The 23,511-nt window shown below is 39.6% G+C and overlaps 1 protein-coding gene across 1 annotated transcript in view; it reads left to right on the top strand.

The window, feature by feature from the left end:
* The window catches only part of myo3b (myosin IIIB), a 96,244-nt gene that overhangs the window by 36,134 nt on the left and 36,599 nt on the right, over nucleotides 1–23,511 (top strand). The window contains exons 23-27 of the mRNA XM_041806389.1: nucleotides 1,226–1,355; nucleotides 15,881–15,960; nucleotides 16,645–16,665; nucleotides 17,776–17,853; nucleotides 21,810–22,015. Of these exons, the coding sequence (XP_041662323.1) occupies nucleotides 1,226–1,355; nucleotides 15,881–15,960; nucleotides 16,645–16,665; nucleotides 17,776–17,853; nucleotides 21,810–22,015 (515 nt within the window). The remainder of the gene's footprint in view (nucleotides 1–1,225; nucleotides 1,356–15,880; nucleotides 15,961–16,644; nucleotides 16,666–17,775; nucleotides 17,854–21,809; nucleotides 22,016–23,511) is intronic.

The following is a 23,511-nucleotide window of genomic DNA, read 5'->3' as shown; positions in this document are numbered from 1 at the left end:
TCCAGAGAGGGGCGTGGTCAGGGGCGGAGTCAGACAGCTCAGTAACAGTTAGGCCTTGTCCATACAGAGACATAAACGATGTGTTTCATTTTGAGAAAGTTTTCTGTAAACACAGGATTGTGTCAGGAAATGTCCGTGTAAGCATGGAACCACTGAAGACGCTGTAGTATACATGCCGAGCCTGTAAGTGGCGCTGTAACGCTGCCATGGAATTGCACAAAAAGAATGAAGATTACAGAAAACTGCCCCAAACTTTCTCCTAGTTGCCCTTCTGGTTGCCCTTCTGGTTGGATTTAAGAACATCTGGTGTCTGCTGTTTGCGGTGGTGGTAAAGGAGCATCAGATTTTGCTGTAAAAGCCATAACAAACTCAGTAGCTACTGCAGCACCAACACAACCCTGTGATCCGCCATTGTTTTTATGGTTTGACATGCGCATGCGGCGTAGGTAGGCTATGCCATGTTTGATGTAATCGTTTCAAGAAAAATGTGGTTGGCTGTCCACACAGAGACAAAATGGTAAACATTTAAGGATTTGTTCACTCTGGGACAAGGTTTCAAAAAGTAGTTTTTTTACGGCCTTCCAAAATGCCGTTTCCACGTGGATGAAACGCTAATACGACAAAAAACTTTTGCATATACTTCTTTCTGTGTGGACGGGTCCTTAAAGCATGTTTTGGGGACCTCTGAGACAAATATAAACTTGTCTTAAAAGGATAAAATATGTGACCTTTAAGGCTCTTAGAGAGTGAAACCCTGTGATAAACAACAGAGAATCTGCCAGAAAGATGGAGCTAAAATAACTCAATCGCCACCATGTGGCCAGCTGTGGCATAGATGATAGGGGCTGATCTAATTGTTTATAATACAATTAGGTTATTAGACCAAAATATGTATTTAGTTTAGTTCATTTGAAACTCTGACCCCCACAGTGTTTGTCAGAACAAAATCTGGCCCATGTAAAAATGTAGTTGATGACCCCTGCTTAATGGTAAGGCTGGGAAACCATTCATTTTAACAGTTACACCTATGCTGTCCTTATTTTGACACAGTATGTTTTCTGGAAAGGTCCATTGAGAGGAAAATTATTCAGTATTTGTAAATGTGAGTTTGACTCTCAATTCAAGCCATTCTGCCAAACACCATACAGGAAATAATACAGTAACAAGTCAAACTGGCTGCTTCAAAGGTCAATGGTATATGAACTCTCTGTGTCTTATCTCACAGGTGATGTATAATGTCAACGGTTTCTTGGAGAAGAACAGAGACACTCTTCCTGCAGACATCGTTGTTGTCTTGAGAACATCAGAGAACAAACTTCTGCAGCAGCTGTTTTCAAGCCCTTTAACTAAAACAGGTATGCCATCATATAGGCCTTGATACAGTGAGGTAGAAGATGTCTGCTACTACCGGGCAGATTACTCTCCGGCTAACCACAATAGAAATGGAAATGGAAACTTTTCTTTTAGACAAACTATTGTTAACAGTGCCAGGGTCTCACTGTTATTAATCTGTGAATAGTGCTGGTGTTTCCTGCTTCCATAAACGTTCAGGTAAGTGGGTTTCTTAAAGACGCAGCTCTCTAAGGCATCTCTGCCCCCCCTTCCCTTCATTTCAAGCCTCTGCGTGCCGTGCTCGGATAAATCTGCAGTCTCCATTATCTCTTGAGAGGCTCAGCTCTCTGCACGGCGCTCTGTTTTTATTTTCACTAAGCTGTCCCTCTTGGTTTCCCACTGCTGAATGCTATCTACAGATTGTGGGTGCAGTGGGATATTTTTATGATAAGGTTCCTAAATACCCAGGGGATGAAGAAACAGTATTTAGAGAACACAAAAGCAACTCTCCCCACCTCTTTTCTGTTGGCTAAATGAAGTTAGAGTAATGTGCTCGTCATTAGCCTCGGCTGAGGCCTCCTGGTCACTTGACTTAGCTGAAATGCTAATAGATGTGGTAAATTATCTGATTCCCACTTCCTACTTTATTTCTGCTAAGCCACGTTATGTGATTCACTTCCTTTTTAGGGACCTGTAAATGCCTGCTTTCAGCCCTGGTGGCATTAAAAGAGGCTTCAATTCACAAAAGGCACCTTAGCCGAGACTCCAGTAGACATCTATGTGATGTGCCGGTAAACTGCAATGGCAGATTGTGCACAAGGGAGCCATCAGACACTTCTCCTCTACAATTAACAGCTTCAGAGGAGTAGACTATAACAAATAATTCAGTTAACACTTCATTTCAGTGCAAAAAGGCCCAGAATAGATGCTAAGATGTGCTGTAATGTTTACTGCTTTTGACAATGCTAGTTAGCTCTAAAAGCCTGTTTATTTCCTTTTCCCTAATGCATTCTTCATTCAACCTGCTGGATGAAGTTAATATGTGGTTTTTTTCAACACATTTCTCACGCTTTTAGCCCTAAAAAGTGCCACTAAAGCCCACATGAGTTTTCATGTTAATTTGCTTTTAGTTTGCGTTGATATGCTGGGGGTAAACTCTCTTATTCCTCTAGAGTTGGAGGTCCAATTTTCTTATTGCAGTTAGTGAAACCACAGATCATCTCATCAGATAAAAGCTATGAAGCGCTCAGCTCTGGCTTATCATTTTAGAAAAGATGGAGTGCCGTTTAAAGAGAGATACAGTATAGCATAAAGAAAATTATAAGTCTATTCTGCAGGCTAAAATTTGCAGGGGGATTTTAATTTGCATTTTACTTCACATTATAGATTCAGTGTTATCTGTGAAATTACCATTATCTGAGGGGATCTGATGGAAATCTGTTTCTTTTTTTTTTCCACCGGGGTGGTTTCACTCTCTGGGTCGCTTCCTGTCAGTGTCACCACTAGGGGGCGCCCCCGTCGACCTGCAGCCTGACACTGTGGAGAGAAAAGGATGGATCTAGGATGTTACACCACACATATAAACTCAGTGAATGCTACTGTTTTAAAGCCTGGAGTGATACAGAAACAATTCCTTTAAAAAATATATTTTGTTTAAGTTCAAAAAAGTGTATTTATTTCCATAGATCTAACAAAACAGAAGGTGAATGTGATGGTTTGAGTTCACAAAGAAAGAACAGTAGGGCCCCAGAAAGTAAAAAGCTCCCAGGGCGGTGAATAGTGAGGCCACTTGAGCTCTGCAGAATGTGGGTCCTCGAGGCCTGGACATGTGGTGGTGTTTTGTCAGAGGAAATGGGATGTATTTGCATGGACAAATTCATCAGAGCCGGGGCCTTTCCCAGATCACGGGGATCACCATGTTTGAATTGGCTGGGCTCAGTGCGGCCTGCCAGGGCCTGGGCAGCCTGCAGTCACAGTATGGTTGTGTGTGTGTGTGTGTGTGTGTGGGTGTGGGTGTGTGTGTAGCTGCGGGGCTGTCTGGCCTTCCTGCTTGTAGCACAGAACATCTGCACTCGCAGCATCTCCAGACTGCCAGCCCTTTGTTAGAGTGCAGGAAAAAAAGGAGGACGTGCAGAGTGATGCCTGCCCTACATACAGTCCACATACTGTATAAAGATCAGAGTTGATCCAAATCTAGGATTTATCAATCTTTTCAAAGTTTCAAAATTTCAGGAAGAATATTTGGGAATCGCCTGTTCACATACGCAGCACTCTGTAGTTTTTGTTTTTACACATGTACTCAAAAATAATTCCACGGAAATTAAAAAAAAAACTTCCTCTGAAAATTTCCTTAGTTTTTTTTGTATTTGGACGTATTAAGTTTCATTCACTGTGGTTGCACCAGCTGATATTTGCATCTAATTTCATGTTAAACAGCTAAATACTTCAACACATGTTGTTACTTTTGTTGTAGTTAGAAAGAGGACACGTATATCTTCAAGATAAAATCAAAAGTTTTATGATAAAATACATTTTTAGCCATTTTATGTTTGTTTTTACCACCTGACATGGAAAGTGCACCCGCTCAACTTTGCAAAACTCCGATTTAACTATTCTAAATAAATCTGGATACCCCCTTTACCTCTTTTAAAGTAAAGGAAATATTCTTGGAGTTTTAAATAATATTATTAATTTCATATTATAACACTTTCTGCAGTTAGATCACTTGAAACATTGCTGAGCCACCTAACAATTGCAGCTGATTTCAAATTAAAAAGGCAAATGCTTTGACACGTATTATTACTTTTGCTCTCATTGTAAAGTGAATGCATATATCTATCAAATTAATATCAAGAGTTTTATGCCCTGTCCAGCTGTGACTGAAAATAAATATTTTTATCTTTATACGAAAATTAACTTTTAACCATTTCACTTGGCCAAGAGGGTCAGCTGAAGTTAAATGGATGATAAATTAGGCTGTAGACTATTTTTACATCTTAATTTCAAAGTAAAATCCCCATGATTACAGCTGCTCCACACTAACATTTAAGACCCTGCAAATTCCAGGACAACAGTTTTTTGAAGATCTCGCTAGCTTTCAAATGAGACATTTTAATAAATGTGTTTATTTTTAAGATTTCAACCATAAAATCATGTCAGAGTATTCTGAATTGAATTTCTCACAATTAATATGCCATTTTTTTTTACTGTGTCAATAATCTGTTAACTTAAATAACTTTATTTATACTTGGATCTTTGCACGGCCTGACATTTTTGGGTTTGAAAATACGAAATGAATATTATTAAAATACAGTGGAAAATGTATTCAAACTAATTGGGTTACATAGCACAAATTGATAAATGCCATGTACAGATTAAATTTTTTGTAAAGGAAAATATGCATGTCATGTGACTGACCCATTCACACGGACACGAGAGGGGTGATGGAGGGGAAATATCCCAGGGGGCTGTCCGGAGAAATCTGGTGAACATCTGGGTGAAAAACTGGGTTGTTTGTTTAAACTTAGAGCTCAACAAGAAAAATTAAGACATTTTCAGGAGTTTGGTTTATGTCTCAAGGCACTTAGAGAGAGAACTTTAGAGTCAGATAGAAGGGTGTGGAGGAGGTAATGACTATAAAGTCATTTTTTATCTTCATATCAATGCTACATATACTCTAATGGAGTGGTTCTCAACTGGTCCGGCCTCAGGACCCACCAGTCTGCCTTACGATGGATCGTGACCCAAGTTTCAAAACAATTTTCAACAATGAATGTTTAGTTAATTGAATATGTAGCAGTTTGGAGCATGATTGGACCTGATATAAAAAGAAAAGGGACAAAACTTTCCCCATCATTATGTGTCAGTTGTTGCCAATTTTTCAGAGAAATTGTGAAATTACTCCATTGGAAAAGTAGCCATTTATTGCAAGAAGAGGAGATAAATTTGTTGAAATATTGATCAAACATTGAAATTTAACCAATTTCACAGTAAAACATGGTAAAATAAAAGGTATCGATGCATGTCCAATTAGGACTTCAAGACTTTTTGCCACCATTTTTTTCTTGAGACACCTAGTTGCCACCCACTGAAACCAGTTCCGTGACCCACTTTTGGGTACCGACCCACCAGTTGAGAGCCACTGCTCTAATGCAGTGGTTCTCAACTGGTGGAGCCTTGGGACACAGCATCAACTTCCCAGTGAAAAATTGCGACCCAAATTTCTGATCTTTTTTGACCAATCAGGTTTATCTAATGAAGTTTGAACCTCAAAAAATGCAAAACATGTCCCAAATCATAGATGAGTGGCAAAAAAAGCATGCTTCAAAAGAGTTTTATTGACATTTTTGATGTAATTTTTTATTTCCAGGAGCACATTCCCGACACAGTGAAATGGGCTCCGCGACCCACTTTTGGGTCCTGACCCACCAGTTGAGAACCACTGCTTCTAATGTTCATGGCATGGGCGTAGCATGTGGTCCCCTCACCTTACCCGGGCCCACAGTAAGGAGGGGCCCTGGAGGAGCCTGCAATGAAAAATGTGTTTTTATTAATTTTTTCCTAGTAATTAGTGTCATTATTTATCAAAAGCAACCAAATGAATCAGTTAACAGACTGAAATTTGTATCAAATAGAGTAAAATGAAATACTGGGGGCCTCTGCTCCTCCCTTAAAAAAAAATCCAAATAGTCCAGCGCTGTGAAATAACACAAGTAAATCTAATTTAACCATAGTAAAAAATGTCGCTCATAAATGGGGAAATTATGGTTCAAAAATACATTAAAAATGGATAAATATTTGTAAAAATGATGTAACATTTGTTGCTTGGCTTGCCACTTCTAGGGCCCCAAAATCCCTCGCTACACCCCTGGTTCATGGTACCAAAAAAACAAGTATAAGAGAGCCCACTGGTAAACAAACAACATAATGGAAAAGTTTTATCGTGTCGGAAATATATTGAAAATGAATAAATGAGGATAAAAATATGAATGAAAGAAATTGTTATTTGCACATGCAGCTCTCCCACATGCATGATAAACACCAATTATCTTACAGGAGCAACAAATATTCAGCATTTTTTTCCATTAAATCAAAATTTTAGCCTGGTTTATCTTCTTTAATTTTGCTGTTTTATTTTGGAAAGATATCTTAGCAGATCTTTAAAAAGTGCCTACCTAAAGGAGGCATGATTAACTGTAAAGCTGCTACTAATACTATTACATAAACTCCCTGAGTGTCTAAATTCTTAGGTAATATTTCTTGATGTTTTGAATTTCTACCTCCAGGAAAGTGTCGTCCCTATTTACATATGAAAAACGGTAAGGGTTAATGAATCAAACTAGACCGTATTACTTTCCTGTGAGACGTCAGAGGTGATAAGGTCAAGTCTCCTCATGTATGTTGAGCATTTTCACCGGTTTTTCATCCTCACAGTGGCAGTCCTCTGTGTCTCCCCTCATGTTCAGAGATCCTCCTGTGCTGAAGTGACAGGCTTCTCCCTGCGATTTGACACATTTGGCTCTTTGTTCTCTCCCAGTAGAAGTCTTTTTATTTTTATCCCAGTGGGCAAACACCGCACTCTCTCCACTGCACTCTCCCTCAAAAGAGACACCCACCAAGTACTACTTTTGTTCAATTTCTCTCCTAATCGCAGAATTGGAGAATGTTTTGAGTCAGCAGTGGGATTTTTGACGGGCCCCGCACATCAATAGCATGGAGCCAGCTCTCCTAAGTCACATGGTACAACATCCTTTGATAAATGCAACACAGTGTTGTGTCACTAAAAGCCAATTACACCATGCTTTTTATGATTGATCTGCTCTGACAGTGGTGGATGGCATTTAAATCAACAGCCCCCGGAGCCATCTCTAGGCATAAACGGTGGTGGTTATGGAGGGGTGTGTGGGGTGGGTGGCAGGAGGGGGTTATGAGTGCTTTAATCTCATTTGCTTGGGTTGCTTGGGTTGCTGACTTGAGTTTCTAGATCACATGTTTTTGAAAAAGAGAGCGGGAGAAGCAGCGGAGATATCCAGCGAGCGTGTGCTCACTCAGCTCGGGGAAGGCTGCTCTCCCTTACAACTTTGATTGTCCCCCGTGTCGACAGCTCGATCCGCAGCTTCTGAAGTACAAGGCGCACACTGGCACTCATAAAAGCATGTAGGGAGGTGTCATATTGAACGCAGGATTGCTTTTTAATCCCAAGCACATTGACTATTCTTGTCAATAGAACCCCAATACAACTGCCAGCTTGAGCTTTTTTTTCATACAGGATTCTTGCTGGGCTTAATTTTCAAAGTGAACGCACAGATGCCAAGGAAGGCTTTTTCTCTCTTCTTCGCCCCCCCCACATCCCTTCTTCCCTTCCCCACACACTGCCTCTCTCTCTCTCTCTCACTGTTTGTCCTGGAAGTCCATGCCAAGAGCAACATGCGTGAAGCAGAAACGATCAGTGGGACACTCCTCCTCTGCCTGCTTCACGAGACTGAAGGACCTGATGGAAAACAGTCCCCTCACCTAACCCTGCTCTGTCAATGATAAAAGCTTCTGAGATGAGTTTTTAGACTGGTATGAATCAGTCTAAATTTAACAGTGATAACTCTATGAGGCCTAGAAAAGAAAACAAGACCATCAGCAACAACATTTATGATATCTAGATGGAGATTTTTATTTACATTTGCAGCCAGCGCCACAGGGTAGGTGTCAGAGTACGCTTCAGAAGCAGCCTTTTATTTGACATTTTACAAACCAAATGTTCACAGTGAGGGACAGTTTGACTGTTAAAGGCAGTAGGATGAGATTTTTTTAGGGCTGTTAACATACAAACATAACTACATGTTAATGCTTGTGATTAATCTTGAAACACGTTAAAAAAAATAACGCAATTTAATCATATGACTAAGTTTGACCACAACAGTATTAATCCATTGTAGAAATCCGTGGTAAAATTGGCAAAATTGAAGTTAATTAGCGAACTTTACGAGCTGAAGATGGAAAATATGGTGCATTCAGGTAACCTCAGTAAATTAGATGACTGTATTCTATGTTATGATGTGTTCAAATGTCACATAAAAATGGGAAAATTTAGTTTTTAATCATAGCTTTTTAACTCAAGCACTACTGAGCTTAGACCTATTTTAATAACAACCCTTTAAAAATCTAAAAACATAAAAATATACTTAAACTATTTTCATACTTAAAAATGCTGTGATTTATCATGATTACCTCAGCGTAGTGATGTGATAAACTTGATTAATTTATTTAATCAAGTAATAGCACTAATTTTAATTTTAACAAATTTATTAGACCACCTGTCATATTTGTCTCAGAGACCAACCAGCATCATGAAGTGCTTTAATGTGGACTCTTTCATTTTCAGTGAGCTCTCCACGTTTTACCATTTCGTACAGGAATGAGGGATTTCAAACTGAATTCACCCAAATTTGAGCCGGCTCACTGGGAAGTCAGAAATGAATCAAGCATAACAGTCAACCACTGAAACTATTTTTTCTCTTCAGGAATGCAAGTAAATAAGTCTAATTTGACATATTAATCAAGAAATAATAATGTGCTTTACTATTTTGTTCAGTTTTTTTGTAAATCAGTAAACTTGAAAATTCATGGATAACGATAATAATTCTATTTTAGCATTAAAAATATCATTTGGGTTAAAGAGCTTCTACATATTGGTGTATTAACCATTGCAGAAACATCAAAAATGATTTTGGTAATTACCAATGCTGTTGATTTAGAGCAGCTGTAGCATAAACCTTACTATGGTTGGGGTTAGGATGGTCTAATAAATTTGTTAAGCACTGTATATTGATCATTTTGAGAATAAGTCTGCTTCAGTTTGGTATGACATGGTATGCATTTATTTGTGTTTCCATCAGAGGAGATTTTAGGATTAAACCTTTAGGGGGGCTCAGCTCCTTCAGAAATTGTAAACATGTAAATTTCCACTTTAAAACCCTTTAGAATTCTAGGTAAAAATAATCAAAAACATCTATCCAGGAATACTAGAATTAAACTTTTTTCCTGTCTGAATTTGTATTGTAAAACAGAGGCCTGTCGATCATAAGGACAATGTATAGTTTTGTCCACAGGGGGGCACCAAAATCAGTGCAACTCCAAAGTTCTTCACAGGAGCTTTAATATGAAAAAAACCACCAAAAACTCTTCTTTTCTCTAATATGTCTTCATCTAAAGTCTGCTGAGGGCACTGACAAAAGTTAAAATGCCTTCTAGTTGCTACAAAACATGGGGTGCAGCGGACTCGTGACGTGAGCAGGCAGCAACAAGAGACCGGTGCAATTATGGAGGAAGATATTAGCGTGGATGCTGCTAAAGCGCCAGTTTTATCAGAACTTGATGATATTTCTTCATTTAAAGAACAAAGAACAGCAGTGAGTCGTTTTCTTTTCAAAAACGACAAAAGTCTTGTTCTGACATGTCTCTAGTGGCCGTGGTGGAGTTCTCTATAGAGTTTACTCCTCAGTAGCGGCTATGTCACATGTTTTGTTGCTCTGATTGGCCTGTAAAGATGTGACAGACAGAACTTTCATCCGAGTTTTTTTCCACCGCTCTGCCCTTTCCCAAACGCTGTCTATGAGAGGTTTACCAGATGGATGTGTAAAACAAATCCATGTGGCATGTCAGGTTAACAGAGTTGAGCTATGGGCGGGGTTTAGTTGTACAGAAAGCCCTCGGTGGCTGCCTCCACTGTGGTGAATACAATCTGGCGTGCCAGGTTATGCAGAAACACCTCCTTAAGAAATTTCAAACGTATAAATTCCACCTTAAAACCCCTTAGAATTCTGGGTAAAATTAGTCAAAAACACCTATCCAGGAATATCCTAATTGAATTGACTACTGTGTTTGAACCATTTAGAGCAGTGGTTCTTAACTGGTGGGTCGGGACCTAGAAGTGGGTCATGGCGCAGTTTTCAGTGTTTGGGAAAAAATGGTGCGAAAGTCTATAAAGAACACGCATCCATACCTTTTATTTTACTCATTTTTTATGTGATAATGGGTAAATTTACATGTTTTATCAATATTTAAACTCATTTATCTCCTTTTCTTGCAGTAAAAAGCTGCTGTTACCATTTTAATGAAGTAATTTCTCAAGATCTCTGAAAAGATGGCAAAGATTTACACATAATCCTGGGGAAAGGGGGTGTAAGGGATTATTGTGTTATAATGGTAAAACATAGTGAAATAAAATGTTTGCATGCATGTCCTCCCATTGTTAGCCAGTCTCTTTGTCCAACGTGCAAGATGGAAATAATCCAAGATGGCAGACGCCATCAAGGGGATCCTCCTCATGTATGAATAAAAGGCTTACTGTAAGTTAGTAAGAATAAAACCATTTTATATATTCTGGCGATTAAACACTAACTTAAACATGAGTGTACTTATAGATATTCAGTTTCTTTTATTCCACTAGATGCTGCTAGGCTAAATATTTATTACACGCTGTACCTTTAAACAGCATTCCTGTGATAATACCATGATCCTGTAAAAATATATCAACTAAATTTTGAATGCAGGATTTGTCACCCTGTATTTGTACTATTACTGCTATTTCTGCATTAAATCACACAAGTCCTTTAATCAGTATCTTACCCAACAAAACCTTACTTTTGCTAAGTTAGCTTTAGGAGTTATCAATTAGACTTTAGTGTTTTGCCACCAAGACATAAAGTTCAGATATCTGCAGGGTTTCTTGCTTTTTCTTTAATCTTTTAGGGTCTTTTCCTCTAATATAACTTTTTAGGGTTGCTGAGATGAAATTCAGGCGTAGTCCAGCACTCCTAAGCTGGGTCAACCCTAGTTTCCATTATCAAAAGTTGTAAAAGCTCCCAAATAACCAACCTTTACGGTTCTACTTTTTTGGCACCCTTCTGTAAAGGTGCCATGCTTGCCTGTTTGACTCTAAAGGGTGCAGCTACAACACATACAACAGTTTGTTGATTGGTCAAAAGAATCCTCACTTCCTGTGGAACCGCAGTAATAACACAAACACAATCCCTTGAATTCAAAGGACTCATTCCAGGGTTGTCTTTGTATTAATCAAATGAGCATGTAGTTTAAGGGCAGACCACAGAATTAAGCCTGCCATAAGTGAGATCAGCTGATCTCATGCAAACCCTCAACAGCTGACAACCAGCTGATTTGCTTAACCGCGCTATCGGCTAATCATTTTCATTCTGCCTTATTTAAACTGCTCTTTTTGCAACCCTCCTCCTCCCCAGCTCCTCCTTTATTCTGCTTCTGACTTAGTGTCAATCTATGGTCCTTGATGTCTGCTTTCCTCTGGGGTTTTACTGTTTCTCTCTGCCAAATTTCAGCTACTCTAGCCTGGCTATGCTTTGCTGTTCCCTCTACAACCCGCTATTATTATATTTAATGGTGTGGCTGTTCTGGGAACCCCTCTGCCCTGAGCCAACATGGAAAGCATCGAGCAGGAAAAGCACACATTCCTGCCTTTTCTGTGCCTACATGGAAAGCCTGAGGAAGGGAGAGAAGCAGCAAAACCCAGAGCAGAGCAGACATCAGTGACTAAAGAATGAAACTGATTAAGTTAGAAGCAGGATAAAGGAGGAGCTGGGGTGGAGGAAGGTTGCAAAAGGCAGCATTGCCATCTGGCTTACACCCCTTCCCACCAAGTAGGGGTATGGGTGACTGTAAATGCAAGTAATTTGGGGGTTTACTGTACCAAAATGTACCCAACCAAACTGGACCACTTGGTGGATATGCTACTACATATAAAGATAATACATATCTTTGTCCACAGGGGGCGCCAAAATCAGCGCAATTCCAAAATTCTTCACTGGGGCTTTCATATTAAAAACAACCCACCAAAAACTCTTCTTTTCTCTAATTTATTTTCATCTTAAGTCTGCTGAGAGCACTGACAAAAGTAAAAATGGCATCTAGCTGTAACTAAAAAACAAGTGGCCTTTTTTTGCACTCTCAAAGAACAAATCTTTCCTTTTTTTGCTCGTCTCGCATTTGAATAATTATAACCCACATCATTAAACGCGTTCCCCACTGTATCTAAATTAGAAGGTCTTCTTTCAGCCGGACATCACAGGTGATCCCATGGTTTCATGTCTCGGGAGGCAGGAATCTTTGAGGATACTGACTATTAACCCGTGCTCTAATCATGTAGTCAGGAGGGGATATGAAACCCGCCAGAAGAATGAATTAATACGAACCGCCAAGGAATACACGAAGAAAGCAGCGAGTGTCCATTTGCGAGGCTTAGGTACAACTGTCATAGTTTCTCTCATGGCGGCGCAGCCCCTTCATCTCCCCTTGATGGTGTCATGGAAGTGAGAGGCGTGAAAGCACAGTGACACTCCACGAGCCCGTTCCACTCACAGCCGCTAATTCATCATGACAAATGTGCTCAGATGATCTGGCCCAGCAGCGCTAATGGGGAGAGGAGAGAGCGCACTTCATTTGCACAAGACCCACTCCAATTAATCCATCCAGCTTTACTCTGGGCTAATTGGAGCGGGGCCCTCCCTGCCTGTGTGCTGCTAATATATACCCGACACAGTTTAACAGCTCCTGTTCTCAAAGATCAGACTTTTTTTGTGTGTTCTTGCGTTATTTTCTTGTTTAGATTATGCCAAAGGGGCGGTGGAGGTTGTAAAATCTGTCCTTGTGATTCTTAACACAAGGCCCGCTCACAAACACGTGCTTATAATGAGCAAATTAACCGCTCATATTTCCATTTTATCATGTTTAACACGTTCCTTTCTTCTATTTTTAGTTGCCAATTCCGAGCCTCTTCCAAGCAAATCTCATACAAGTATAAAAGTGCATATGTTAATGTGACAAAATCTACATTTTTGAGTATTTACCAAAAGAAAAAAAAGTAAAAATGGCAGAATAAATAAGTGGATAAATACATAAAAGTTTGCAGATAAATGTCAAATGCAGAAAGCAGCATCATCACAAGCTTGAAAGACTGTTGGACTTCTTTTGAAGTGCGCTCACATCATATGTTTTGGCTTGTTTTGACTACAGCATGTGAGTTTGTGTGTCCGTGCTTGTGCTTGCCAGTGAGACACCACATTGCTTCAGCTCACTAAAAAAAACCTTTGGCACTAGTGAAGCATTCTTTGTCTAAAGTTAGAAGAGGCCTGGCTCCTAATTAATCCATCATAAATTGATTCTGATCTCTCTCACTGTTTGATTGAAGCTTCTAATGCACACTTGATGGTTCAGAGTCGTTCCACAGAGTCAGTCGCTGATCCACTGTCTAAGTTCTTTGGCTCCTTGTCAGACTATATCCTTAAAAAACTGACGTGAGAGCTGAAATTTTACAGTAGAAGCAGACTTCATATTTGCATTTTTTGAAGTTGGTCCGCGTACGGGAGGGAATCTAGAACAATTGTTGCCCTGTCACTTTGGCTTTATCTTCCAAACTTACAAAGGTTTTTCTCCTTGCCATACGCGGCTGCTTGGGTAACGCTGCCTCCTGTGTCTGCAGACGTATTTTTCTAAAGGTGTGTGTGGCACATCTGTGCAGCTATTGTTTATTCATGGAGTAAACCCTTTGAAATGTGTTAAGATACTTCCCACTCATTATAAAAATCCTGCCACCCATGGATTAGGACTTTGATGTCACCAATCCTGCTTCAAAGGCTTCTTTCACTGCTATTAATCACAGTTTAGCCTCTGAAGATATAGCCAGAGAAAACATTTGGACATCTTGTGCAGAAACTTTGAAATGTTCAGACTGTCTTGCATATGCTATGTTCATATCCTTTCCGCTGTGTGTGGGGCTGTTGGACTGCTGTGCACGCAGCTGTGCTCCTCAGTCCATGGGATTCAGCTTGGATTCAGGCGTCTGCTTCACTATATATACAGTATATACTCCCTTACTGATTTCTGACTTTTTTGGGATATTTGTCCCACTTAAATGTTTCAGAGCATCAAACAAATTTTAATATTAGACAAAGTAAACTCAAGTTAATACAAAATGCAGTTTTTAAATGATGATTGCGTTCATTATCCATTTCAGTCCTAAGCTATCTTTAAGCTTTGTCTTAAAAAGCCTGTTAAACTTCAACCCTGTGGTACACAGTCAAGCTCTAAACTTTCTTTTTATGGGAGAACCTTGGCTTTAAGATTATGTGTGCTGCAGCAATCTCACCTAAATTAAAAAAAAAGTCATCGAACCTTAAAGACAAAAGAAAAGACTAAACAAATTTAAAACTTAAGACTTTTATGTGTGGCACGCTGTAAACTTTAACAACTAAGGCTTTTTTTTTTTACCGACTTGTTCTCTCATATCTTGGGGACCAAAGAGTGAAAAAATAATCATTCTGAGACAAATAGCCTTCAAAATATAAAAAAAAAAAAGTCCTGCGCTTTTTTGCATCAGCTGTTGTTGTGCCGTTATTCAAAGCATCTCCTGTCTGCAGAGACACAGAGGATCACATCACAGGCTCTGTCTCTGAAATTTTTGGCTGTCCCAGGCCAAAGATGACCTACTGTGGCTCTAAAACTGTGGTCCTACGGTGCTCTGTCGGACTGGTTGTCACGGTCTTTTGACCAAAGAGAGCCTGGGATAAAATTCTGACTGTCAGAGATTTACATCATCTCACAATGTGACTGCTGCCATGACCCATGTTGACTAACAAACCAATGGGAATGCAGGAAGAAATTTGCATGACAATAAACCCAACACTGGTGCTAACAACCTAGCAAACAAGTTAGCATTAGCATGGAGACAATGCCAAAACACAGAGATTTGTTGGATTCCAAAAAAGAGAAAAACTTGATCATAGGTGTTTTTCTAAGCATATAAATGCTACCATTTCAACAATTTTGTTGTTGCACTATGATTCACACCTGACATGCATCTAATCAAATCACATGACTCACATCCTCCTGATTCAGTGGTCCATTTAAGCTGCAAGATTTCTGGTCTCTTCCTCTGCTCTGCAATTGCCTGCTGCCCTGGATCAGCACTGCACTCTTGCCTCAACCCACCTCCACCCCAGCATCCACCTGTGGGCTCCAACTGTGGGGTTTAAGATGTAATCTCATCACTCTCAGTTCTGCATGTAAGATAAATAAGCAAGGAGTGATGAAGTTGGAGCCTGATGCCAAACTATGTGATGCTATGCTGCCATAATAAATGTTTGATAATTACAAACGTGAAATGGCTGAAATTCAATCAACTAAACATGCTTAGATGAAAAGTTTTTGGAAATTTGGGGTGAAATCTGTGGTAAGACAGACTGGTGGGTCCTGAAGCTGGACCAGTTGTGGACCACTGGTCTAAATGACCATATTGGGTATCTGCAAATCCGCTAGTCAATACATAGAATAGCATTATTTTTAGATGGGATGTCAGCTGAAGGTGGCAAAATGTCACCAATCAGAGTTTTTTTCACCAAAAATCTGTGTATTTTTATCTTTCAGTTATCAGAAGGATTATATTTTGGCCAAAAACCCTCTACTCATTATCAGGAATCAGGTATTTGAACATATTTTTTGACTATTTTTTGTTTGTGGTTCTTTACAGGAAATCTGGCGACATCCAGAGCCCGGGTCACGGCTGCCTCCAGATCTCTGCCTCCTCAGCTCGGCTCAGGACGCACCAAGGTGAGGCTAGAGCTGCTTTAGAGCAAATAACCTGAGAATAAACATAATGTGTTTTTATTAGTAGCTCACAGGCATTGCACCATAAGAAACCCAGTAAAAACTTGTGCTGTGAAGCATGGCCGCATTAATTGACTACCACTGTTATGTTTGCTGTCTTGCTCGTGGTGATGCAGCATCGCCATCTGGCATTTGGTGTCTGTGGCATGAAAGTTTTAGGACTATAATCTGTTGTGTTGTTAATGGGGACTCTAGTATTAATAAAATGGTTGTAGGCCCTCACAAAACAGCATTCATAATCTTTAATAACAAGCCAAGGTTGTTTAAAGAGGGATGTAATGCTTCATGTAGGAAAGGCACTCACTGTTAAACACAGACAGAGTGAAATTCTACAAATTTACTCCGAGTGCCTTCTTCAAGATGCCACACAGGTTAAGCTTTGTTAGAAGAAATCCAAACTAAAAAGTTTCTTTTCTTTCTTTCTTACCTTTGACTTATTTCACTTTTAAGTACATCTAAGAGGAACATTGAATGAAATATCTGCAAGATATTAAACTGAAATATCTTTGCTGGATGTGGGTTTGTTTGATTTCCAGTTGAAAAAAACCCTTAAAGTGACTTTCTTGTCTATCCACTTCCCTCTTCTCTTATTTCCATGTCATTGGCTGACATTTGCCGTACTCACAGTCACCCAAATACCTCTTGAAGGTAAGACTTCTGTTGAAAAAGTAAACATTTCTGAACTGTTTTTCTGTATCACAGACCAGCTATAAAGCTCAAATGGCCTTCAGAGTCTATCCTTGTCTGAAATCAGACTTAAAATTCCTAACTGTTGAACTGTTTCCTCCACTATCTCTGAATCTAAGCAGCACCACTCTCCCAAACACCAGTCCCAGTCTGCATTCGGAAAATGTAAATGACTTCTTTTGAACTATTTTCTCATGCAGACACAAACTCTTAATGTAAACAAATGTTCTGTGATGTGTCTTCTTAGAAAATCAGAATTTAATATGGGAGACAAACAGAAGCCAGAGTAACTGTTAAAATAATCCGCTCTACTTTCTTGAACTTCCCCTAAGCCCTCACTCAGTTATTCTCCAGCTATAAAGGCCATCTTAATAACAACTCAGGATGACTGATGTAAAATGTATGTGTTCATGTTCTGTGGAAAAGTTGAATCTTATAAAAAAGTAGGACCAGATTAAAGCGGTGTGACGGTTGTTAGAGCGACTCTCAGATGAGCATCTGGACTTTTGTCATCTAAGTACAAACTAGCAAAGTGTTGAAGAGTCCAATTCCTCCCTTCATGTAACTCTGCGAACATTTGACGTACCTTTCTTTTTTGCTCTAGGATGAAATAAAATTTTAAGGTATGCACTTTGCTTTGTAGACGTACTATAAAATATCCATTGCATCATTAACTTTGATGAAGCCATGAACTGCGAGAGCCATTAGAAAGCTTATATTGTGTCCTCGTTAATCCGTCGTCGTCCCGATGCTCGATGACGGCTAGTCTCATTACTCAGAATGCTCTGCAGTTTTCCCATGCCCCTCAGCAGTGCAAAATTATTCTCTAGATTGTTAGCTTTAAGTGTTTATGGGGCTCTGTTTCACAGACGGCACGGTTAGTACAGCTGTGTATCCCCAACTGGCCCATTTAGAGGAAGAAACCTGCTGTAATAACACCTTTATCTCCGCAGAGCCCACAAAGGACGACAGGTTGAACATAAACAGCGTGTCTTTTTACTCTGCCACCTGCCTGGTGACTCACCTGGCCTGATTTTGTCCTTTTTATCAACGCAGTGTGTTTGTGTTCAGGTGGACACCATGGAGATGATGCGTCACCCCGGAGAAACCACCAACATGAGGAGACAGACGGTAGCCTCCTATTTCCGCGTAGGTGTTTTCTCTTTCAACTGTCTGAAAATAGCAAACTGTCTGGACCTTTCCATTCAATTCTGAAACTAGATTTGTTCCCTGGCACTTAGATACACTCATAGACGACCATTTCTTCCAGAATTGTAGCAATTGCAAATGTTTTTGGTATACACATGTTTATTGCCTTTATGTGCATTGGAACAACACAAAAAATCCGAAGAAAAAAGACAAAATTGACATAATTTTACACAAAAATGGGCTGGACAAAATTATTGGCACCCTTCTAAAACTGTGGGTAAATCATTTTATTTCAAGCATGTGATGCTCATTTAAACTCACCTGTGGCAGTAACATGTGCTGGCAATCTGGACTCAACCTTTGTGTTGTGTGCCTGTGTATGTAACACCAAGCATGGAGAAGAGAAAGAAGAGCCCAGAATTGTTTGAGGACTTAAGAAGCAAAATTGTGGAAAAATATGAACAATCTCAAGATTACAAGACCATCTCCAGAGATCTTGAAATTCCTTTGTCCACTGTGTGTAATATAATCAAGAAGTTTATAACCCATGGAGCTGTGGCTAATCTCCCCGGACGTGGACGGAAGAGAAAAATTGACAAAAGAATGCAACACAGGATAGTTGGAATGGTGGATAAACATCCTCAGTCAACTTCCACACAAATTCAGGCTGTCCTGCAGACTCAGGGTGCAAAAGTGTCAGCTTAGACCATACGTGGTCATCTGAACGAGATGAAGCGCTATGGCAGGAAACTAAGGAGAACCCCACTGCTGACAAAGAGACATACAAAAGCCAGACTGCAGTTTGTAAAAATGTACCCGAGTAAGCCTTATTCCTTCTGGGAGAACATTTTGAGGACAGATGAGACTAAGGTAGAGCTTTTTGGAAAAGCACGTCATTCTACTGTTTACAGAAAACAGAATGAGGCCTACAAAGAAAAGAACACATTACCTACAGTCAAACATGGTGGAGGTTCAAAGATGTTTCGGGGTTATTTTTTGCTGCCTCTGGCACTGGGTGCCCTGACTATGTGCAAGGAATCATGAAATCTGGAGACTATCAAAAGATTTTGGGCCGAAATGTAGGGCTTAGTGTCAGAAAGCTGGGTCTGCGTCAGAGGTCATGGGTGTTCCAGCAGGACAGTGACCCCAAACATACCACATAAAGCACCAAGAAATGGTTGGAGACAAAGCTGGAGAATTCTGAAGTGGCCAGCAATGAGTCCGGATCTAAATCCCATTGAACACCTATGGAGAGATCTCAAAACTGCTGTTGCAAGAAGGCACCTTTCAAACCTGAGAGACCAGGAGCAGTTTGCAAAAGAAGAGTGGTCCAAAATTCCAGTTGAGAGGTGTAAGAAGCTTGTTGATGGTTATAGGAAGCGTTTGGTTTCAGTTATTTTTTCCCACGGTGTGCAACCAAATATTAAGTTGAGGGTGCCAACAATTTTGTCTGAGCTAGGGATTTTGGGCTTCAGAAAGAATATTACACAGGGCCCCCCAGACTGGCTAGCCATCAACAATTTTTGCATCATTTTTACAAATATATATCCATTTTAATGTATTTTTGAACCATAATTTCCCCATTTATGAGTATTATTTTTACTATGGTTGAATTAAATTTACTTACATTATTTTAAAGCGCTGGACTATACCATTTGGAATTTTTTTTAAGGGAGGAGCAGGGCCCCCCAGTATTTTATTCGACTCTATTTGATTCCACTTTTGACTGATTCATTCACCATTCATTTTACTCAATTGACATCACTTTGTAGAAATCTGTTTTCACTTTGATATTACAGAGGTTTTTTTTGTTGTTGTTGGGTTTTTTTTTGGCAACAAGCCAACTCATTTTGACCAGTATTGATTTTTGATATCAATAAAAGGGTAAAACATCAAAGAGGGTGAAAACTTTTTTACTGGCACTTACCAACAAAAAGGAATTCTAGTCCGAGTGAGGATGTGTGCAGCATTTGAAAAGAAAATTCCTTGATGAGATATTGTGTTTACATGAATCAAATAGAAAATTTGATATAATATAGAAGACATAAGACATAATCATAAATGCGCCAACAGGAAGAGACTACTCCAGACTATTCAGAATTAACTATGCAACGGATGAAAGCAAAACAAGCATGAATTTGTCACCAAAAAAGAAAAAAAACTCACGAAAGAAATCTGTTTGCTTATCCTTGCTGAAAGTATCCCTAATGAAACCAAATTAAATGTCAGTGTTTAAGAATCAAGTCCATTAACCTCATAGCACATTTAAAATCCACAGGAGTGATTTATAGCAGACACAGTGTAACGCTCAAGAATGAAAGAATAATTGTATGTGGACGCGATTTTAGTCAAAGAGTTAAAGTTAGAAATGAACAGAGGCTAGATAAAACCAGAAGACAGAATCAAGAAGATATGTTCAATGAAACTTAACTGGAAAATCCAACATATATGTTTTAATGAATGTAACAGTCTTGAAACCATAGGCACTTTTTACTATTCAGCAAAGGCGTGTAGTTGCCTGGGGCCTTAAGCAGCAAGGGGCCTCAGGCGTAGTCCAAATAGGTGTGCATCATATGTGAGGTATACATGAAAAATGATTTCAGTAATGACTGTAAATAAGCCTAGAGTGCATAAAAGAGCATCAAAATTTACTCTTATAGACCAAACCCTGAAAAGGAATCATAGTTCTGTAGATCTAGAGATGACAAATCAATAGAATAGTAGTTTTCTGTGTGGTTAAACAGCATAGAATTAATTTAAAACTCATGATTTGTGGCAGAAGAACGTGTTAAACCTGCAGTGCTCTTAGATAGTTTGACGTTTTAAGTTACACCTTGCTCCGAGACATATCCGTCTATATTTAGATGCAGGGACTTTCAAGTAAAGGCGGCCTCACACCTAACAACTTTCCCTCCAGTTTCAAATTCGCAGACAAAATTCAAAAGTTGGAGTAAAATCATGGGAGTGTCACTAAAGTCGCAGCTTGCTCCCATGGTCTGTCATTAGGTGTAAGGTGGTCATAAGTCTTGATTCGAGCAGTTTTAAGGCGGTCTTTCTTCAGTCTTGACGTTACGATAATATCAAACCTGTTTGATATTGTCCTAAGTCTTAAGTCTGGTCATATGCAAATTGTTTTTCTCACTGATGCAACCATCGTCCTTGACCAATGCCACTGGGATAGAAAATAATCTTAAAAGGAAATGATTCTAGTCTTGTAGTTTGTGACCCCCAGTATTTGCAAAATCTTAGTCTGAGACTAAAAACTCAACAGCTTGCTGACAAATTGTCTTTAGATGTGAGAGGGTCTTTTTAGAGCCTTTTAAGTGGAACATAACATGTGATGAGCAAGTACTGCTGGAAATACGTATGTGTATGTTTATTTATAATTCAAATTTGGGTCCTGTAATTCTTTGGCTTTGTTTGCTGTAAAGAAATGCTTCAAATATTTTCCCTCACTAGCTATGCTTACTTTAGCAAAATGGACAAGGGCCACAGTGGTCTTTTCTGGTGATTGGCTACCATGTTAATTAAGATGACAAAAAAAAACGTAAAAGTGGGCAGAACTGATTGGTACATTTCCACTCAACTTGGAAATATCTAGTGGGGCCACAGTGCTTCTAGGGTAGGGCAGGTGGAGGGGGGGAAAGTGTACGGATGACAAAAGGCATAGCCAATAGCTGAGTAATCACAAGTCATCAGCACTAAACGTGAATGAGATACAGCAGCTTCTAGTGGCAGAGCACTCATCCTTTTCTTCCTTTGTTTAGATGTTTTCATAGTGACATGTTGACAACAGGCAGTAACTATTAAGAATCTATGGCCTTATCAAACACACCTGTAGCTAGACACTCACTTAACTGCCCTGACTTTTTTTGGAACTTAATTTCATAACTACAGCCTGTTTCCTCCTTGCCTCTGCTCTCTGTTTAATGTTGTTTATTTGTGTTTGAGTACAGTTCTCCCTGATGGACCTGCTGTCTAAGATGGTGGTGGGTAAGCCACACTTTGTGCGCTGCATCAAACCCAACGATGACAGACAGGCTCTGCGCTTCTGCAAGGAGAGGGTGATGGTGCAGCTGCGCTACACGGGAATCCTGGAGACAGTGAGCATCCGCCGGCAGGGCTACTCCCACCGCATCCTGTTTGAAGAGTTTGTCAACAGGTAAGAGCGTCGTCCAGACACGCAGAGCTTGAACACGCACGCTGAGAGCTGACATAACCCCTGAGATAATGCAGAACAAGTGAGCCATGCGCTGCATCACAGGAAAACACGAGTTCTTTAATTAGAAGGGGGTACGAGCTGAGCAGAGCAAGAGGCTGACTAATTGGCAGTCATTAGTGATAGTGTAGACTAAATCCTACATCTCTTTTAGCAGATACTCCAGTCTGGATAAAACTCAAACAAGGAGGATCTGTGATTATTAGGGGTGATGCATTTTAATAGATTTCTTTTTACTATTCATAAAGAGTTTGTTTTTAAACTCAGTGACCTGAAAAACTCAAAAATGGTCTCTACTTGTCCCATTGGTATTACATTACAGCCAAATTAAAGCAAGATTTCTTCATTAGGCAGACCTTACGTAAGGGTTTTGTTTTTGCTTTTAAATGTGGGGCAGGATAAGATAAATGGTAATAAGTGTTACACACTTCTGCTCAAATGTAGAAAGCGTAGACCCACACATGTAAAGCCCTGTTAGAGGAAAACACACAAACTTAGGCCAGTCTGTGGGAAAATTTGAGGAAACTTGTGTTTGATCAATTTTCCTTTGAAAAATACTCCAGCAGGCTCTAATGTGGAGACTTTTTATATGATATAAAATTTAATTAAACTGGGCTTGTGGCCTGTAGGAAGGAAAGCTTTAGAGATGGACAGTTAGTCTCACTGCTTTAGGGAAGCTTTCGAAACTCTGCTTAATTTCTGTGACCTAAAACTTCAAACTTTAAAATTCTATATTTTCATTTTAAGAGTACGATGTAGTTATCACAATAGCTGAATTTCACACCTTGATAAGATATTAGTACAAGAAAACAAAATCAATCTTTAATTTGATAATTTGGTAACACAACTGAAAAATAGAAGCTGTAGGCTTCAAATGTAAGATTATTTATTGTTTTCAATCTTTCAAACTGGCAGACAAACTGAACAATTCCTATACCCGCAATGTTTTTTTCAGTGTGGATTAAGTGGATCTGTCACAAGAACTGAGTCAGGCTGAAATTATGAGGAAAAGCCAAAGACTTCATAAAGAAATGTGGTCCAGTTTTGATAAAACTGCCACTACACTATAGCTACATCCAAGCTGATCATATCAGGGTGTCCAGATCCACCAACCCACAAAATGTGAAGTAAGACAACCCAGTCCCACAAAATCTGATGGCCCATTCAGAATCGGTACTCATTGTGACATCACAGTGAGTCATTATAATAATAATGAGTGCATTTTATCAGGGAGTAATTTTTACCCCATGGGGAGAAACGTTTTATCCCTGCCTCTGCTCCAGCTGTCCATAACTCGGTTACAGCTGTGTCAACAGGGGTGGGAATCACAGGGTACCTCACAATACGATACGATACGATACGATATGATACGATACGATACGCGATACATGGTCCATGACACTTATATTATCACGATGCAGCAATACTGCAATAATTGA

This window comes from Cheilinus undulatus, linkage group 15, assembly GCF_018320785.1.
Source record: "Cheilinus undulatus linkage group 15, ASM1832078v1, whole genome shotgun sequence".
Lineage (NCBI taxonomy): Eukaryota > Metazoa > Chordata > Actinopteri > Labriformes > Labridae > Cheilinus > Cheilinus undulatus.
This window is presented reverse-complemented; position numbering and strand designations above follow the sequence as displayed.